Genomic DNA, 19,939 nt, shown 5'->3' with positions numbered 1-19,939 from the left:
AGGGGGAGAGGGGGAGAGGGGGAGAGGGGGAGGGAAACTTAGGCAGAATCTTTGCTGAGCTTGGAGCCTGATGCAGGGCTCGATCTCCTGATCCTGAGACCATGACCTGAGCCGAAACCAAGAGGTGCATGCTTAACTGATCGGGCCACCCGGCGTCCTTGCTTATAACTTTTTATTAATAAAATGTCAAGTCCAGGGGCGCCTGGGTGGCTCAGTCGTTAAGTGTCTGCCTTCAGCTCAGGTTATGATCCCAGGGTCCTGGGATCGAGCCCTGCATCCGGCTCCCTGCTCGGCGGGAAGCCTGCTTCTCCCTCTCCCACTCCCCCTGCTTGTGTTCCCTCTCTCACGGTGTCTCTCTCTGTCAAATAAATAAAATCTTTAAAAAAAAAAAAAAAGTCAAGTCCAGGGGCATGTGGGTGGCTCAGGTCATGATCCCAGAGTCCTGGGATTGAACCCTGCATCGGGCTCTCTGCTCATCAGGGAGCCTGATTCTCTCTCCCGCTCTGTCCCTCTCCCCTGTTCACGCTCTCTCTGTCTCAAATGAATAAATTAAAAAAAAATTTTTTTTAAGATTTATTTCAGAGAGTGAGAGATAAGAGAGAGCACAAGAGCACCTGAGCAACAGCAGAGAGGGAGAAGCAGACTCCCCACTGAGCAGGGAGTCTGACTCGGGGCTCAATCCCAGGACCCTGGGATCATGACCTGAGCTGAAGGCAGACGCTTAAACCAACTGAGCCACCCAGGCGCCCCAAATAAAAAAAAGTCATGTCCATAGAAAAGTTGAAATAGTATTAATAAACACTCTCATCCTCCCTACCTAGATTCAGCAGTCATTAATAGTCTCATATTTGCTCTAGTTACATGTTTCTCGCCAACCTATTCGAAGGTAAGTTCTAGCCAACACAATACTTTCCCACTAAATACATCAGCCACATCTTCTAAAAATAAGGAGCTATTCTACATAACCTCTAATGCATTATCATACCTAGGAAAAATATTAATTTCCTAATATCCTTTGATATGTAGCCCACAATCAAATTTCCTCAATTGCCTCAATTTTTAGCTGTTTTCTTTTTTTAAAAAATTTCCCTCCAAATCAGGATCAAACCAAGTTCCTCACATTACATTTGCAGGAGTCTGGATTTTATTTTAGGTGTGAGGCAAGTCAATGGAGGGCACTGAGCGGAAAAAGTGGTGCCTTCTAAGTTTCAAATATTGCCTTGATTACAGGAGAATAACTACCGCGAGGCCAGAGTGAAGGCGGGAGAGCAGCAGACAGGCTGTGGCCCGGGTCTGCAACACTGGTGATGGTAAACAGAGGTCAGATTTCAGGAGTGAAAAGTGGTGAAAGTGGTCTGAGCAAAAAGGAGGATTCAATCCTGCCGAATAGCAGGGTTGGAGAGAGATGTACTACAAGCTTTGGAAGATGCAGAGCCTGGTGGCCTTGGTAAGCTCAATTTCAGGGAGAAAGAACAGAGAAACTGAGCAGAAGATGAAGGACAAGTGGTCAGGAGAGGTTTTGTTGTTGTTGTTGTGTTTTTTTAAGATGCGGAACAGGAAGACTTGATTGCCTCCATTATGGAAATGAGCCTGCCGAGTGGGAGCAACTGCTGGAGGAGTGGAGCTAATTGCAGGCGTGTGGCCCTGGAGGCGGGAACAAGGATCCACCGGCACCACCCGCAAGGCTGCCCTTAGGAGAAGGTAAAGTGTAAAGGGACAGATGTGAGATAGCCTGAGGGTTCGATGGTGGAAAGATGAGGTAATGCTCTGCCGACTCCATCTATTTTTCCAGTGACCTATGAGCAAAAGTCATCAAGTGAGGGAAGGGAGCCAATTTGAGGCAACATAGGAAATAAGTGTCCTCAAAAATGGGAAAGTTAATGACTACTAAGGAAGCATCCGGGGATCAAATGCTCATTTTACAATTTATGGTCATAAATATAAGTTCAGTCAACAAGGTTAGGTAATTTTCTCCAGGCAGGGCCAGTTGGTTGGGTACAGAAAAAAGGTGGGGGGTGGGGGAATAACAGCAACCCCATTCTTATACCCAACAAAATTAACAATACCTTAATTTAATAACTAGTTCAAGTTTAATTTCCTTTAATTGTCTCAAAACTGTCTTTCTGTAGTTGCTTATAATAAAGCCTTACGCGGTCACCTTTGTCTGGAAAATAGTACCTCTAAATAAGTACTGACACCTACCGTGTGCCGGAGACTGTGCCAGATAGGTAAGGGGTGTGTAGTGCCCAGAAATACTGCACTATTCGACTCTATGAAAGCGGGGGGTAAATTGGCTAACCCAGATCCCAGATCAGGTCACTCAAGAGAACAACAGGTGGGGCTTTTAGGAAAAGATCTCCGTTGCAGTAGCTCTTCAGAGACCCAAATGATTGTAGGGTGTTAATGTTATCCAGAGCATTGAAATCAGGAAGCCTCCACTGTAACTGTCCTGCCACCGTCTGGAGCATTATTCTAAGCACTGCCAACAAGTGACTGAGAATAATTCATCATCTCCCAATAAAATGTACTGCACTTAGTGTTATAAAGACCTTCCAAGGAGCATAGATGAGATTCTTGTTCAAGGAACTTAACTTGTAGTGGAAAGGATAATGTAATACACAAATAACCAGAGTGCAAGGTGAAAGCCTGCAAGCGCTCAAAGAGAGTACCTGAAATTAAACTGCTTTAAAAAGCACATAGGGCTCCTGGGATTACTGGGGTGGCAGACCCGTGGCCAAGGGACCAAAGAGGAGGAAATGAAGAGCCAAGTCAGTGATACTTCTGTTGGACTCTGAAGAGCAGGTGGGAATTATTAATGCAAATAAAGAAGAGGGAGAGAGAAGGGAATCTGAGGCCAAAGGGTCAAAATTAGCAAAGGCAGAAAGATGGACTAAGGTGCCAGGTGTACAGGGACCAGCACAGGCCGGATGCTATGCTGTCTTGGGTAAGATTCCAACCAGACTGCAAAAAGCTTAAGCGATGGATTTCAGCTAAGGAATTAAAGCTTTGTTTATGAAGTAGTAGCTCAGAAGTATCTCCGAATACACTCCTTTACTATTAAGCCCTAACAGGTACCTGGGCACTGATAATTTTAACTCCCTTAAAAACACTTGTAATGCCTGATTTAGGCATTCACTGTGTAAATACCACACCCTACAGAGTACCAGTAAGTATTTTGTGGGAAAAGTCCACTAAAGAATATATAAACCCCGGTCCCAAACTGAATCCCCACCTTTTCCCCTTATCGTTTTGCAGCCTCGTAGTCAAAGACCTTACAGGTTTTGAAACAGAACACTACCACAATGGTAATTATAAATGAACAATCATTCTAGGTCAGGACTGAATTATAAAAATTTGTCCATGGGGTTGTCCTCTAAAAGTCATCCTTTTTTTCCAGGTCCTCCAATAAAGTATTAAGAGATTTGGGGCACATTTACAATTCACAGAATTGTTAGTTTCGAATTTTCCAGAAGCCAAGGCAATTATTTCCGCGACTGCCTAACAACCTGAATTAGACACGGCATCCCTGAGTTTTCTGGCCCTGCATTTCCTAAATTAATTCCAGAGTACTTCCAATGACATCAAGCCGAACAAACCCTTCTGAAGTCAAGGCCTATGTGAGCCCCCCCAAAATCAGCCCCAAAATAAGGTGAACGCTATGGCGCCCTTTCTGTTTTTTGCATAGTTGGAGGGACAGGTGGCTCAGTCGCCGGGATTCCCGTTCGGTCCCTTCCCACCAAGTCTACCGCAGGCCGCTCACCCTGCCCTGCCCGCTACCGGCTCCGTACCCTCAGGTTAGCTCGGAGGCCCAGATTCTTGGCTAAGTTCTGCAGGTCGCTGTACTTGAAGGAGTCCAGCTCCTCAAGGGAGGGTACGGCCATGGCAAGCTGCATCCAGGCGACCACGCAGAGGACGCGTACTCCAGGGTCGGCAGCGAAGTTCGAAAACTCTGGCGCCACTGTAAGCGTTGGTTAAACCGAATTTTATAGAGAGTTTAAATTGAAAATGCTCCACTTCTATTGGTTAAAAATGCCCTGAAGGCGGGGTTTCCTGGCGTTGGCCAATAGAAACCAAAATTCTCCACCCCTCAGACGCTTGTTTTCCCCTCACCCCTCAACACCACTTTGGCGCCGAAGGGCGTGTCCAGGCCGAGTGGTGGGGCAGAGCCGCCCCTCCCCACTCACGATGTCCAATGAGGATGCAGGAACCGTGCTTGGGCGGGGCCAGGTGCGTGTTCGAAACGGAGGCGCGGGCTGCAGGAAGATGGCGGCTCGGCCGCGGCGGCATCGTTCGCGATATGCAAAGCTTCCACGGGATGATTTTTGTGATGGCGCTAAGAAGACAATTGACAAACACTCTTGTACGACTTCTATGGAGTGGGACACGCAGGTAGTGAACGGGTCCTCGCCGCTTGGCCCCACAGGCCTGGGGACGGAGGAGCTGCCATCTAGCCCGCGGTTGCCGTCGTGGCTGCAGCCGGAGAGGTGCGCCGTGTTCCAATGCGCACAGTGCTACGCCGTGCTCGCTGACTCTGTGCACCTCGCCTGGGACCTGTCGCGGTCCCTCGGAGCCTTGGTCTTCTCCAGTGAGTGGGGGCGGAGTCTGAGGAAGGCGGAGGAGGGCCAGAGAGGGGGCTCCTTCTTTCTCAGGGGATGGTCGAGAGCGGGTGGTGAAAAAGACCGGGTGAAGATTTAGAAGGAAATTAACCCCTTTGCCAGGGGTGGGGGCAACTTTTCATGATTTTTGTGGCTATGATGTAGTCTATCTGTAGCGGGTAGGTTTTCCCTTCCAAAGCTTCACAGCTACTACTCCTGACCCGTGTTTGTCTTCCTAGGAGTCACAAATAACGTGGTTTTGGAAGCTCCCTTCCTAGTTGGCATTGATGGTTCGCTCAAAGGCAGGTATGTACTGGGAGTTCTCGACTGGTTTCTAGTCCCTCACTTAGTAAGATTGAGGAGCGTAGAACCGACATGCACAAGGTGAAAATGGTTTGTTCTTACCTGCGCTAGAAGTTTATTCAGTCCTTACAGTGTATTTGAAGGATGTTTCTTTTACCTGTTTGAGACTTGTAGGAACTTGATGTATTAATGAAACGGAAAGGTGTATTTGTGTGTAGATTTTAAGATCTTTCTGAGGGCCACATCTCTAGTGGCTTGTGCAAGCGAAGTGAGGCTAAGACGGTTATGTCTGGTATGGGAAAAGACAGAAGGGTACCTTTTGGTGTATAGTGAGAATCCATATAAACTACAATCCTTTGAGATAACTAGGACTTTTAAATTTGCATTTTACTTGGAGTTTGTAATAAGCCATGGTAGGACTATTTCTTCTGTAACCTAGGGAACCTGGGGAAGAACACAAGTTCAATGTTAAGGACTTGAATACTGGGGGGTAAACTGCATCTTTCTGTGCTGTGATCTACAAGTGACAACGAAGTGCTCAATGATTTTACAGGTCTCCCTAATTTTGAGCGTTGGCTTTTACATCAAAACAATTCATTCTGACCACAGTTTTAGGGTTAAATAAGGTATAGGAATTCTTAGTTGCTTTACTCAGTAACCAGAAAGAGTTTTGCAGTTCCTCTTTCCCAACTGAAAGACCCTAGCTATCCTTACCAGAGTGTCCGCTTTCCACCGGAAGAGAACAGGGAAGAAGAGAGTAGTGATTTGCTTGGAACTGGGTTATTTGGGCCCAGAAGCATAAGCTCTACAAGTATCTTTCTTAGAATAGGATAAGACATCTAGACACATGCTGTCCAATACTGTAACCATTAGCCACATGTAGCTGTTGAGCACTTAAAATGTGGCCATCCTGAATTGAGAAATACTGTGAGTGCAAAATACACACTGGATTTTGGAGACTTGATACAAAAAAATTAATAGTTTAAAAATATTGATTACATGCTGATTGATATTTTTGATATATTGGGTAGTGTAAAATGTATTAAAACTAATTTCGCCTGTTCGTTTTGAAGTTATTTTTTATTTTTTTTTTAAGATTTTATTTATTTATTTGACAGAGAGACATAGCAAGAGAGGGAACACAAGGGGGACTGGTAGAGGGAGAAGCAGGCTTCCCACAGAGCAGGAAGGTCCGATGTGGCGCTTGGTCCCAGGACCCTGGGATCATGACCCAAGCTGAAGGCAGACGCTTAACGACTGAGCCACCCAGGTGCCCCTGATATTTTTTTTTAAAGATTTTATTTATTTATTTTTGAGAGAGAGACACACAATGACAGAGGGAACACAAACGGGGAGTCGGGGAGGGAGAAGCAGGCTTCCCGCAGAGCAGGGAGCTGGACGACATGGGGCTCAAACCCAGGACCCTGGGATCATGACCTGAGCCGAAGGCAGACACTTAACGACTGAGCCACCCAGGCGCCCCTTGAATTTATTTTTAACATGACAGAAAACTTTAAATTACTTATATAGCTCACATTACATCTCAACTGGACAGTACTGATCTAGATGGTTTCTAAAACACTGGAGGGAAATTCCCAAGTATTTGTGTACTTTTAGCATCAGGGGAGCCATGGGACTTGGCAGGAAGAGATTTATCAGGAAATGGTTCATGTGATTATAGAGGGTGAGAAGTCCCAAGAGCTGTAGTTGGCAAGCTGGAGACACAGCAGAGCCAGTGGTTTAGATCTAGTCAAAGGCCACAAGCCTAGAACCAGGAGAGCCAAAGTGTAAGATCCAATCCAAAAGCCAGAAGGCTGTAGACCAAAGAAGAGCCTACATTTCAGTTCAAGTTCAAAGGCAGGGGGTAAACAACAATGTCTCAGCTTAAAGCAGTCAGGCAAGAGGAGTTTCCCTTTATTCCTGACAGGGTCAGCCTTTTCATTCTGTTAAGACCTTCAGCTGATTAGATGCGGGTACCCAAATGGGGAGGACAATCTGCTTTACTCAGTCTACTGATTCAAGTGTTAATGTCATTCAAAAACTCTCTCACAAACACATTCAGAATAATGTTTGACCTGATAACTGGGTGCCATGTGGCCTAGTCAAGTGGACCATAAAATTTAACCATCACTTGTTAACTTGGCACCCACATGCATCTCTTAAAACCATACTTAATCTCCAAATAAAGACAATAACAAAGTCATAATTCTAACTTTTTTTTTTTAAGATTTTATTTATTTGACAGAGAGAGACACAGCGAGAGAGGGAACACAAGCAGGGGGAGTGGGAGAGGGAGAAGCAGGCTTCCCGCCGAGCAGGGAGCCGGATGTGGGGCTCCATCCCAGGACCCTGGGATCATGACCTGAGCTGAAGGCAGACACCCAACGACTGAGCCACCCAGACGCCCCTCTAACATGTTACAACTATCATGCATACAGTTGAAAACACACTAACCCCTTCTCTGGAAAAGGAAGTTAAAGTCCTTAAATGACGTTTGCATTTCTCTTTGATCTCTTGTAATTTAAATACTGTGATATAAAACTAGTAATACTTAAATAGAATGATATAGTTTGATATAGTAGTATGATATAAAGTATGATCTTGTATAATGGAATAAGAGAAGAACAGAGATAAACACTTAGACACACAAACTTACTCATAACAAAGTACAGAGGAAATACTCATGACAATTACAGTTCTCATTTCTGTAACTGGTCACTTGGTCATAGCTGTATTTGTAACTACCTTCTTCCACTACCCATCTGTATCCCCTTTTGCTTTCAGCAAGCACTCAGCTGGTCAGAGTTCTTTTCCTGGTGTGGTAATGCAAACCTTCATTTTTGAAGGACTTGAGCCATTAGCGGACTAATATTCAGTGAAATATTTTATATTGCACACATAAGCACATTTTTGCCCTGTGCCATAAATTAGTATCTATCAGACATTTTTCTATAGGTACTGTGCTTTGTCTGATACCATTAATTCCTACATAGGAATTAATTCAAATTAATGCAGTTTATTTCATGGCTTGCTTTTTGGTTACTGTATTCACAAAAATACAGTACTACATGTGTGGTGTGGGACTTAATTTACCAATGAATTGGGATACTGTATTGCTTGGTCTTTTTTAGTATACACTGACATGAATCTTTTTCTCTGTAGTCATATGATTTTTATACTCTATTGATGCAGTTTTACTGCATAGTATATTTAAACAAATACTTTTTTCCCTTACCAAACCACTTTAAAACTGTTTTCAGGAGGTGCCTGTCTGGCACAGTTGGAAGAGCATACAACTCTTGATCTCGGGATCATCAGTTTGAGCCCCATGGTGCGTGTAGAGAGTTCTTAAATAAATAAATAGTTTTCAGTATATACCTGATGAAACATAATTTTTTTCTTAAAACATTTCTTTATGGGGGCGCCTGGGTGGCTTAGTCGTTAAGCGTCTGCCTTTGGCTCAGGTCATGATTCCAGGGTCCTGGGATCGAGCCCCACATCGGGCTCCCTGCTCGGCGGGAAGCCTGCTTCTCCCTCTCCCACTCCCCCTGCTTGTGTTCCCTCTCTCGCTGTGTCTCTCTCTGTCAAATAAATAAAATCTTAAAAAAAATTTTGTTTTCTTTGTAGTATTCGGGATGCCTGGGTGGCCCAGTCAGTTAAGCAGATGCCTTTGGCTCAGGTCATGATCTCAGAGTCCTGGGCTTCCTGCTCAGCAGGGAGCCTGCTTCTCCCTCTGCCTTTGCCTGCCGCTCCCCCTGTTTGTGCTCTCTTTCTCTCTCTCTCTGATAAATAAATAAAATCTTAAAAAAACAGAAAACATTTCTTTGTAGCATTTGGATGTCTTATGTATCAGCAGATATGGTGAGTGACTTACCCAAGTGGTATTACTAGAATCATTACCTGTTTCCTCATCCAGTAATCTTTCAGAGGATAAAAGAAAAAATAGATGGCTTGCTAGGGTAATAGGATTTCTTTTCTTTTTTTCTCTTTTGGCATTTTGTCTGGGTATTTTTTTTAAGTTAATTTTTTATTATATTTGCAAAAGAAAAATCCTGATTTGAGTTCTATTAATAAATTGCTTGTTAAATCCCAATCAAGTTGATTATTTTTCTTAAGCTAGAAATTGGTTTAATGGTAGCTAATTTATATGGTCATGTGTAGGTTTTTTTTTTTTTTTAAAGATTTTATTTATTTATTTGACACAGAGGGAGAGACAGCGGGAGAGGGAACACAAGCAGGGGGAGTGGGAGAGGGAGAAGCAGGCTTCCCGCCGAGCAGGGAGCCCGATGTGGGGCTCAATCCCAGGACCCTGGGATCATGACCTGAGCTGAAGGCAGATGCTTAACGACTGAGGCACCCATTTGCCCCAGGTCATGTGTAGTTTTATATGTTAAAATGTTAATCTGATTTTAGTATGATTTTTCTGCTTTTCAAATGTAAATTATTCTATAAGTGACAATGGTACATCCATAATAATCTAGGATGTAATTATATTAAAAGCTGAGTTAATCTTTCTTGAATATGTCATTTCTTCAGTCTCAGTCCTATTATAGCAGTTTTTAGGAGAACTGGTTCCAGAGACTGGTTATTTTATATTTCTTCTCTGATTTTCTTACCCATATTCTATTTTTCATGCCAGCACTTACAACCTTTTATTCTGTACTTCCTGTGAGATTCCCATTGGTTTCCATTTGTATTCTACCCATGCTGCCCTGGCTGCCTTGAGAGGTCACTTTTGCCTTTCCAGTGACAAAATGGTGTGGTGAGTAGACTTAAGATATTTATCAAATACATTTTAAAAGAGCTTCCAGAAAAGGCAGAACGTTTGTACCAAAGAAAATGCTACAGCAAGGCACTGTCTCTTACACAAAAAGATGGGCAGTGGGACCAAAATATAATTTCATAACATTATGCTCATTTTAGAAGTCTTATAATCATACCATGTCTTAATAAGCTTACCATGGAATAGATGAGAGGATATTCTTTTTTACAGAAACTTCTGGAAGGTAAGCTTTTTGCAAAATAATGTTGTAATAGACACTTACTGGGTTTATGCCCAGCCCGTTTTCTTTCCCTTTAGAGTGGGACCTTGTGGCCATGTTTTTTTTGTCATATGTGATACCACTCCCAGGTGATAGGATCAAGAATGAATACCTGACCTAAGCTAAGCCAAATTCCTAGTCTAGGAATTTGAAATAAGGACCCAGAGACACTAGTCATTTGTAGATGGTACTGGTGCTGAAGTTGGGAAATAAAAGATCTAGGTTTAAGGTAGGTATTTTCTGTTACGCATATAGATATGGTGAAATCTTGTCTGCAAAAAAGAATGAAGCAGATAGATACCCAAAGAAAAGTAAAAAATAATGACCATGTGGCCTCATAGAATCAAAGTACCATACTTGTTGTTCCTTCTTATGTAGTACTTTGAATATTTATCTTCCTAATACTACTGTCACTTAAGCTTTTTTTGTTTATTATAACAAACTGAAACATCTATCATAGTCTTGACCATTAAAAACAAAAAAACAAAAACAGCCATTGATGACCTAGTTTGTGCCAGGCGTTATGCTTATCTCACTGAGTTCTTAACAGAAGAAAACTGGGACTCACAGAGGATGGAGGAGCTATTTTAATCTGTCTTAACTCCAAAGCTTATTTTTGTTTCATTAAACAAAGTTTCCTTTTTCTCATTCAATGTGCTTAGATCGGTGTTTCTAGCTGAGCTATATATGACAAAATAATAAAACTCATAAGTAAAGCTCGTCCTTCATTCATGAGGTAATTCAAAATGCATTAGGTATACTATTTGTTCTTCACTGCAAATTTTCTTTTTTTCTTTCTTCACTGCAGATTTTCAACAGGAAATATATACTTGAGATGGATTTATAATTTACTTTCAATTTCTAATTTCTTCCTAAATATATTTTTTTAAGATTTTATTTATTTGATAGAGAGAACACAAGTAGGCAGAGCAGCAGGGAGAGGGAGAAGCAGGCTCGCCGCTGAGCAGGGAGCCCAATTTGGGGCTTGGTCCCAGGACCCTGGGATCATGAGCTGAAGAAGGACGCTTAACTGAGCCATCCAGGTGCCCCGCTTCTTAAATAATTTCTATCTAGAATTAAGTTTAAAGAGGGGGGAAAAGTGTTTGTAAATGTGTGCTATTAGTAACCTCAAATCTTCTTTAAAAACAGTTAAAAGTAGTTGTTCCAGCTGAGCTGTAATTGAATTTTTGCTTAGGGAAGTTAAGTTTTTTGTAAAAAAATTTTTTGATATAAATTTTTAAAGTATAATAGGATTTTAAGTAATTTCTTAATCTTTAAAATGAGGAGTTGGGACTCAAAGGTCAGTATATTCTTTTTGATTAAGTAGAAATTAGGCAAGTATAGGTAGCATGAGTCTGGGAAGATAATAATCTATGTCTGTGTGTATCAGAATGAATTTGGTTGTGAGTAAAAGAAAACCTGACAGTGGCTTTAACAAGTAAGGAGTGGGGTAATTGGCTGCTCCAGGAGTCCTCCAGTGGTTCAGCCACAATAGGGCTCTGGATCATCATCTCTGTTTCTCTTGGCCTTTTCCTCTTGGATGCTCCTGCAATTATAAGCATTACATATATAGACAGTAGCATCCCCAACCAGAAGGAGAAGGATATGGGAAGTGGGAACACAGGGAATGGTCTCATTTTATCATCAAAAGCGTCCTTATTATTGGCCAGAACTATGTCACATGATTGCCTTAAGGTGGGAAAGCAAATATGTGAGAGGAGGGAATAAGATTGCCACACTTGGCTTAGCACAGTTCTGATTCATCTAGGATTGAGCATACTCCTGTCCTAAACAAAATCTGGATTCTTGGGCGCCTGGGTGGTTCAGTCACTTAAGCGTCTGCCTTCGGCTCAGGTCATGATCCCAGGGTCCTGGGATTGAGCCCCACGTAGGGCTCCCTGCTCAGCGGGGAGCCTGCTTCTCCCTCTGCCTCTCTTTCTGTCTCTCATGAATAAATAAAATCTTTTAAAACAAAACAAAGCAAAATATGGGTTCTGTTAACAAGAAAGAAGTTAGGAATGACTAGTTGGTAGGCAACCAACCACATTTGTCACCATATGATAACTTTTCTTCTGATTGCTTTGTGATTTAGTTATTTGTACGACCTGGTTTATGTGTTTTAATTTGTCATGGGATAATTTTGTCTCCTGTCTTCCTGGCTGGTAAGGGGTGAGATGAGGCACAGAGTCTCTGGTGATTTCTTAATTGAGAATGTGTTTTCCCTACAAAATACAATATGAATGTTGAAATGAAAGTCTGTAAGGAGGCTGTCTTTGCCTCACATTGCTTTAGAGGTCAAGTTTCGTTCATTGATAATCTTATCTGTAGGATGATACTAATATTTTCTCTGTATATTTTCTATCCAGCTATCTGTTAAAAACAAAAGCCATAGTAAATGCCTCTGAGATGGATATTCACAACCTGTCTCTACCAGAAAAAGTTGCAGAGGTAAAATTTCATGATGGTTGTATGTTTCCTGTAATACAGGCATACCTCAGAGATGTTGTGGGTTCAGTTCCAGACCACCACAGTAAAACAAATACCATAATAAAAAGCAAGTCAAATTATTATTTTGGTTTCCCAGTGCATATAAAAGTTATGTTTATGCTATACTGTAGTCTACTAAGTGTGTTACAGCATTATGTCTAAAAAAAAACAATGTACATAACTTAATTAAAAAATACTTTATTGCTAAAAATGCTAACCATCATCTGAACTTTCAGGGAGTTGTAACTGTTGATCACAGATCACCCTAATAAATATAATAATAATGAAAAGTTTGAAATATTCTGAGAGTTACCAAAATGAGACAGAGCCATGGAGTGAGCAAATGCTGTTGGAAAAATGATGCCAACAGACTTTCTCACCCAGGGTTGCCACAAACCTTCACTTTGTAGAAAATACAGTATCTCTGAAGTGTAATGGAGCAAAGCACAATAAAATGAAGTATGCCTGTATGGACAACTCCTGGCAGTTTATTCCAATGAATTTGGTGGTGATAAAATGGTGTAATACTCCCATAATCCTGTATTCCTGGTTTAGCATTCCTTATTGAATTTGTGACACAAAGCCAGATATTGTAAGGTCCAGTTCAAGAGGAGGAAGAAAGCTGTTTAGCTCCTGGATTTCCTCTACTATCCCCTTTGTGCTGGGAATGGACACCATCATCTTTCTTAGATCTGTCCATCCTTTCTTTTTTTCTCTCTTTTTTAAAGATTTTATTTTTAAATAATCTCTACACCCAATGTGGGGCTTGAACCTACAACTCTGAATCAAGAGTCATAGGCTCCTCCAAACGAGCCAGCCAGGTGCCCCAGATCTGTCCTTTCTGTAAGCACTTCATGTTTAGATGTCTCAGGAAAGTGGTGAAATGATCATTTAGGAATTCTTATCAAATGGATTTTCCTAGTGGTTGATAGTTTTGAAGTTGAAGAAAGCAACTTTGTTTTGGTAGCTTACTGACTCTGAGTGGAAATTTGGCTAAAACTTCACTACCCGCAGAAGAACCACCTTAGAATTTATTGTTCATTTTGTTTTTAGTATTGTTAATAGTTTATTCCTTGCTCGTTATACATTTTATAACCAATGGCATTTATTTTCCAAAGTTTAAGTATCTTTTAGGACAGGGGAAGAGTGATTTTGGGGGATGTTGTTTTGCATAGCCATGTTCCAAGCCAGGTGTTGGCAAACTTTTTCTACAAAGGACCAGATGACAAATATTTTAAGCTTTGTGACCATTCATTCTCAAGCACTCAACTCTGCCATTGTAGCACAGAAGCAGCCTTGGACAAATATATAAACAAATGGGTGTGGCTGTGTTGCAGTAAAACTTAATTTACATAAATGGGCAGCAGGGTATACTGCAGTCACAGGGAGCCAACCTTCGCTCTAAGCAACCAAGTTGATGAGAGGGGTCAGTAACTATTCATTGGTATGGGAGATAACTTCTAGAATGGCAGCCTGAGGAACTCCATGGACCGACCGCCCCCCCGCCCACCCCAGCAAAACTGCTATAACTGAATAAAATTACAAAGGAAACAACCATTTTAAGTTGGTAAGAAATTTTTCTCAAGGCATAAAGCAAATGAGGAGACATTTATTTAAGAAAACCTGCAAAACTGGGCGCCTGGGTGGCTCAGTTGGTTAAGCGACTGCCTTCGGCTCGGGTCATGATCCTGGAGTCCCGGGATCGGGTCCCGCATCGGGCTCCCTGCTCAGCAGGGAGTCTGCTTCTCCCTCTGACCCTCTTCCTTCTCGTGCTATCTCTCGTTCTCTCTCTCTCTCAAATAAATAAATAAAATATTAAAAAAAAAAAAAGAAAAAAAAAGAAAACCTGCAAAACTTCTATAAGAACAGTGAAGCCCGGTGGCATTTGAGCCTGCTCCCTCTGTCTCATGCCTCTCTACCACAGAGGAAGGGAGGCTCTGGGCAGCTGTAGCCAAGAACACAGGGATCGTTTTTTGCCTTAGCTCCCAGTTGAGGGCTGTGATATCTTCACAGGAGGGGCAGGCTATCAGGATTTCTCATCAGAAGCTCTATTCCAGTCAAAAACGTCCACTTGTAGGTGCCAGTTCTACCACCGGCACAGCAAGCTAAGGACTAGGAGCCCATTCACCCTTGCCCCCGCTTGCATGTAGGCTAGAGGTCTCACATGGCGGAGGTAAGCCAAGAACAGAAGCTGGCACCTATACCCAGCACTCTGCTTGTAAAGCAAGGGTGTCATTCCAAGAGACACTGGCCCCTAGGTTGGGAGGAGCCAGGCTAAGAGGCAGATTGTAAAAAACTGCCCCCTCCCCCTGCCACACAAGGGAACTGCTGCCCAAAACAGTGGAGATTTTGAGGTAAGCAATTAAGAGGAAGCTGGTAGTTCCATGAGAGCAACAAGCTAAGCCATAGATTCATTTGAAGGTTACCAGACAGAATCAGGGAACAGACAGCTAAGAAGAGCCCTCCTGGCATCAGAACAACAACAAAAAGACTGGCTACCAGCAAGATGACCCCTACAAGTAGGGGGAGGGGTCCTGAATTTAATTGGATTAGACTGTTGAGCAATTTATGTCCCAGGGCATTGTCAAAACCTGTAGAGCAATCAGCCCAGCAATTAGTGAAGGCGAACAGCTTGAACAGCTTGACACTTGACACAAAGATCAGGGAAACGCTGAAAGAGAACCGGCTGAAATCACTGTCCTTCCAGGTGACTGCACACACTCAAGGCTGGGTTCTCTGAGGACTGACAGCGGACTCTCATATGGTGGGGCAAAGAGGTATCAGTGAAATAGTCTCGCCAGCTCACTAAAACAGATAAGTGGACAGCAATAAGCTGAGGAGTGGATGTTTAGTATCCAGAGTTGCTATATTATTTAAAATGTCCAATTTGTGGGGTGCCTGGCTGGCTCCGTCGGTGGATGTGTGACTCTTGATCTTGGGCTTGTGGGCTTGAGTCCCATGTTGGTTACTTAAAATCGTAAAAAAAAAAAAAATTTTTTTTTTTTACAAATAAATGTCTAGTTTGCAACAAAAAAATTAGAAAACACGAAAGTATGACCCGTACATGGGATAAAAAGCAGGCATCTATAACTGCCTGTGAAAGGGTCCAGATGTTGGACTTAGCAGACAAAGCCTTCAAAGCAGCTATTATAAATAGGTCCAAAAAACTAAAGGAAACTGCTTAAAGAAGTCAAGGAAGGTATGACAATATCTCATCAAACAGAGGATGTCCTTAGAGTTAGAAATTATAAAAAAGAATCACTTGGAAATCCTAAAATGACAAATTCACTAGAGGGGCTCAACAACAGATTTTAGCTGCCCAAAGAAAGAATCAGCAAACTGGAGACAGATTGATGAGGTTATGGAATCTGAAGAAAAAAGAATGAAGGAAAGTGAACTGAGCTTAAGACATTTCTTGGGCACCATCCAGCATACCTAAATATCCTTTGGTAAAAGGAATACATACCAAAGAAGTAGAGAAGTAGAAAAGATATTCAAAGAAAAAATAGTAGAAAAATTCCCAAATTTGATGAAAAACATTAGTTTACATATCCAAAACCTCAACAAGCCAGTAGGATGAACACAGAAGAGATACCTACCCCAACACATCATAGTAAAAATGAGGAGGGAACAAAATCTTGAAGGCAACACAGAAATGAATCGCCACATCCAGGGGTACTCCAAGAAGATTAAGAGGCTCTAGAGTTACCTATTTAATTTAAGCATTTCCTGATGAATTTTATTATTCTTCTATCTTGGATGATAAAAAAAAGATTGTGTATGGTGCAAATTATGTCAGAAATAATGTTAATCGGACTTCAACAGAAGATTGTTATCCATAATTCTGTATTCAATGATAATAACTATTTACTAAGCACATGTTGTATGCTAATAATACCATTAAGTTTGGTTCTTGATTTAGCTATTCTTAGGTGAAAAAACTATTGAAAATTACCTAATTACCACAAACACAGGTTCTTAACCCAACAACCAGGGCTACTTTTGAAGGCCATTAGCAGGATATTGAAAAAAGGCATTTGTTACTGTGAACAAAGAGGGGAAAAAAGATTCTTGCCACTAGAAAAGGAGGGGAAGACTCGTTGATGCTGCTCTCCACAAACTTTCTTACCCCACCGTATTCTGTCTTCCTTCCCAATACTTGGCGTTTAAACCTGGTGAAAAGGGGTAGGAAGGAAGGAGACAGAGAAGCAGTGATGCTCAGCAGTGGCTGGTCTTTTTTCATATGAAACTTTGAAGATCTTACTGTGCTCTGGGCTTGTTGCATGAAGTTCTTTCAGAAATAGAACAAGCATGGGCGCCTGGGTGGCTCAGTTGGTTAAGCGACTGCCTTCAGCTCAGGTCATGATCCTGGAGTCCCGGGATCGAGTCCCACATCGGGCTCCCTGCTCGGCCGGGAGTCTGCTTCTCCCTCTGACCCTCTTCCCTCTCGTGCTCTCTCTCTCTCAAATAAATAAATAAAATCTTTAAAAAAAAAAAAAAAAAGAAATAGAACAAGCATATTTAGTGTGTTGAGACATTGTCATCTCTCAATCACTAGTTTAAATTTGAAGTGGCTTCTAGAATCATCAAATTGAATGTTAAGCTTAAGATGCCCTGATATCAGGGCACCTGAGTGGCTCATGTCATGAACCCAGGGTCCTCTGCTCAGCAGGGAGCCTGCTACTCCCTCCCCTTCTGCCTGCAGCTCTGCTTCCTTGTGCTTGCTCTCTGTCAAATGAATAAATAATAAAAAAAAAATACCGATACCTATTCATTTTTCTTCCCAGCTGAAAGAGAAGATAATGTTAGCACATACTCACTTACATTCACTGATGAAGATTCTGAAGGAAGTAACTCCCAACCAGCCCAAGCCAGAAAACTGATCCAGAATTAAAGCCTAAGTATCAGGTTCAGGCCTTATTGCTGTCTTCTATCAACAGATGCTATTTGATCAATTCTTGAGAAAGATCGGCTTCAAGAAGGGATGGGAACTGTGGTTTATTATGCTTACCTCTAGGCTGATTTTCCAAATGAGTTGTGAAGCTGTTTCTAGAAGATGAGAAACTAAGGAAGCTTCTGTCCAGGTTTTATAGCTATTTGCCTTAACTTATTTTAGCTTATCAATTATTTCTGAAAACATATTTTACTGCAAATTTAGGTTGATTAGGAGGCCATGTCCTGTGAGTGGTCTGATATAAAGATGCACAGTTGTTATGAAAATAGAGTTGTATTTAATGTTGACTACTGTTATTTCTACATGGAGCAGTTATGGTGAAGACCGAGAATCCATTTTTTTTCTTACATAAAATAACGGTATATATATATATTCTGTAGGTGATACTCAATAAATTAATTGGATAATATACAATTTGTCTTTCTCTTTTCATTTCTAAACTGGGTAATAATGAGAGGAATAATAATGAGAGGTAACCGGGTAATAATGAGAGGAATGATAAACATCATTCACCAAAATGCTGTTTTTTCATGTTTTGCTTTATGTACCACATAGGCTCAGTACCTTATCATATTATTCATTTAATAGAAGTATACTAACTTCTGAGGATAAAAGGTAAGCGGAAAGCAAAAAGCCACTCTCTACCTGCACAGAGTTTATATCTCATTAGAGGGGGACATTCAAATAACCAGATGAATACATGTGAAATTACTACTCCATCTTGAAGAGAAGGGACATAGAGCTACCAGCACATACAGCAGGTAATGGACCTAGTCTGGGGGTCAGGAATGGCCGCTCTGAGGAAGTGACATTTCAGCCTTGGTCTGAAAGCGTAGGGGTTATTTAGGGAATGGAGTGGGAAACCTGTGCAGAGGCCCTTAGAAGACGTGTAGGAGGTGCACCAGTGGCCAGAAACCAGAGGGTGCAAGGACTTACTGGCCTCCTGAAGGATGTTTTTATCCCAAGAACAATGGAAGCCCTTGAAGAATTTGAGGAGGTAGCCTCTGGCAGGCTCGGTTTCACTTTTGTAGAACTTCGTTACGGTTGTCTTGTGGAGAATGGGTTTATTGGGGCAGCAGGCAGACCACTGAGGGGCTGGCAAGAGCACAATCCAGACGTGATCTAGCCAAGTGGTGGGGCATAGAAAAGTGGACTTGGTTCAGATGTAGTTAACAGCCATTTTCTTATTCTTTCCACTTTATACTGCATAAAGGCCATTTCCCTTTAAAGATATTTTAAACAAGAAAATTCTGGTTTGTGGGGCACCTGGGTGGCTCAGATGGTTAAGCGTCTGCCTTCGGCTCAGGTCATGATCCCAGGGTCCTGGGATCGAGTCCCACATCGGCTCCCTGCTAGGCGGGGAGCCTGCTTCTCCCTCTACCTCTGCCTCTCTCTCTCTCTCTCTCTCTCTCATGAATGAATAAAACATTTAAAAAAAATTCTGGTTTGCTTTATGCTTTTGAGTTGCATAAATAAGGGTGAAGCCTCTGGCAACAAATAGTACCAGAAAAACTTACTTTCTACTCCTAAAGAATGGACCTAATAAATTAATACTATATTGAATCATCCTGGGGTTTTTATTGTCTGTGGGTATGTTCTTAGGTAGCTATTTTCCTTAAACTCTGGATTTGCTGATTTGGCAGAAAATTAAATGGAAAGTTAAATGCTTGAACTTAACATCAAATTAAGCTGGCTGGTTTTAAATAGTTTTTTTTTAGGGGCGCCTGGGTGGCTCAGTCATTTAAGCGTCTGCCTTCGGCTCAGGTCGTGATCCCAGGGTCCTGGGACCGAGTCCCGCATCGGGTTCCCTGCTCAGCGGGAAGCCTGCTTCTCCCTCTCCCACTCCCCCTGCTTGTGTTCCCTCTCTCGCTGTGTCTGTCAAATAAAATCTTAAAAAAAAAAAAAAAGTTTTTTCCCCAAATACAAATTACATGCTTAATCTAAAAAAAAAAAAAATCAGACATAGATGTAAGACAAAAATAAAGGGTGCAAAGTACACTTCCCTTTCCATCTTTGAGAGGCATAGGATAGCATGCTGGGAAGTGAGCAGGCTCTTGGAGCCAAACTATTTGGATTCACATGGCAGTTTGGATACTTATTAGCCATGAACATGAATTTATTTCAACTCTTCTTGTAAAATAGGGATTAACAACTAGGGTTGGCTTTTCCTTTTCTGGCGACAGCATCCATAGGCATTCAGAATGGTCCAGCGTTTGATATACCATTGAAGGCTGTCCTACAATACAGCCTCTAACAAAACTAGGCTGTCCCAGATCCCTGCTAATAGAATTGTTTACCTTTATACCAAGAAGATTGGAAAAGCCCCAAAATCCGCATGTGGCGTGTGCACAGGCTGACTTCAAGAAGTCCATGCTGTGAAAACCTGTAGTTCTTACTGAGGTGGTCTAAAACGAGGAAATACGTCAGCAGGACCTAGGGTGGTTCCAGGTGTGCTACGTGTGTTCACAACAGGATTAAGCGTGCTTTCCTTACTGAGGAGCAGAAAATCATTTGTGAAAGTGGTGAAGGCACAAGGCAGAACAGAGTCAGAAAGCTAA

The 19,939-nt window shown here is 42.0% G+C and overlaps 2 protein-coding genes across 6 annotated transcripts in view; one reads left to right on the top strand and one right to left on the bottom strand.

The window, feature by feature from the left end:
• NUSAP1 (nucleolar and spindle associated protein 1) overlaps window positions 1–4,018 on the bottom strand; it is a 36,407-nt gene extending 32,389 nt beyond the window's left edge. For both annotated transcript variants that reach the window (XM_073876833.1, XM_025883815.2), the window contains exon 1: window positions 3,789–4,018. In XM_073876833.1, the coding sequence (XP_073732934.1) occupies window positions 3,789–3,893 (105 nt within the window). In that variant the 5' untranslated portion in view covers window positions 3,894–4,018. The remainder of the gene's footprint in view (window positions 1–3,788) is intronic.
• Window positions 4,019–4,100: 82 nt separating this feature from the next.
• Window positions 4,101–17,758, top strand: OIP5 (Opa interacting protein 5). 4 transcript variants are annotated; one of them, XM_025883820.2, is made up of 5 exons: window positions 4,101–4,585; window positions 4,835–4,901; window positions 9,538–9,660; window positions 12,307–12,388; window positions 17,215–17,758. In XM_025883820.2, exons 1-5 carry the CDS (start codon window positions 4,186–4,188, stop codon window positions 17,308–17,310), a joined length of 768 nt encoding a protein of 255 aa, XP_025739605.1. In that variant the 5' UTR covers window positions 4,101–4,185; the 3' UTR covers window positions 17,311–17,758. The 4 variants fall into 4 exon arrangements, with proteins under 4 accessions (XP_025739605.1, XP_073732933.1, XP_073732931.1 ...); XM_073876832.1 differs by lacking the exon at window positions 9,538–9,660; XM_073876830.1 differs by lacking the exon at window positions 17,215–17,758 and having other exon boundaries at window positions 12,307–12,589.
• The last annotated feature ends 2,181 nt before the right edge of the window (window positions 17,759–19,939 follow it).

The sequence above is a fragment of the Callorhinus ursinus genome, unplaced genomic scaffold, assembly GCF_003265705.2.
Source record: "Callorhinus ursinus isolate GAN/ISIS: 27379988/994484 unplaced genomic scaffold, GSC_fseal_2.0 scaffold25, whole genome shotgun sequence".
Classification (NCBI taxonomy): Eukaryota; Metazoa; Chordata; class Mammalia; order Carnivora; family Otariidae; genus Callorhinus; species Callorhinus ursinus.
This window is presented reverse-complemented; position numbering and strand designations above follow the sequence as displayed.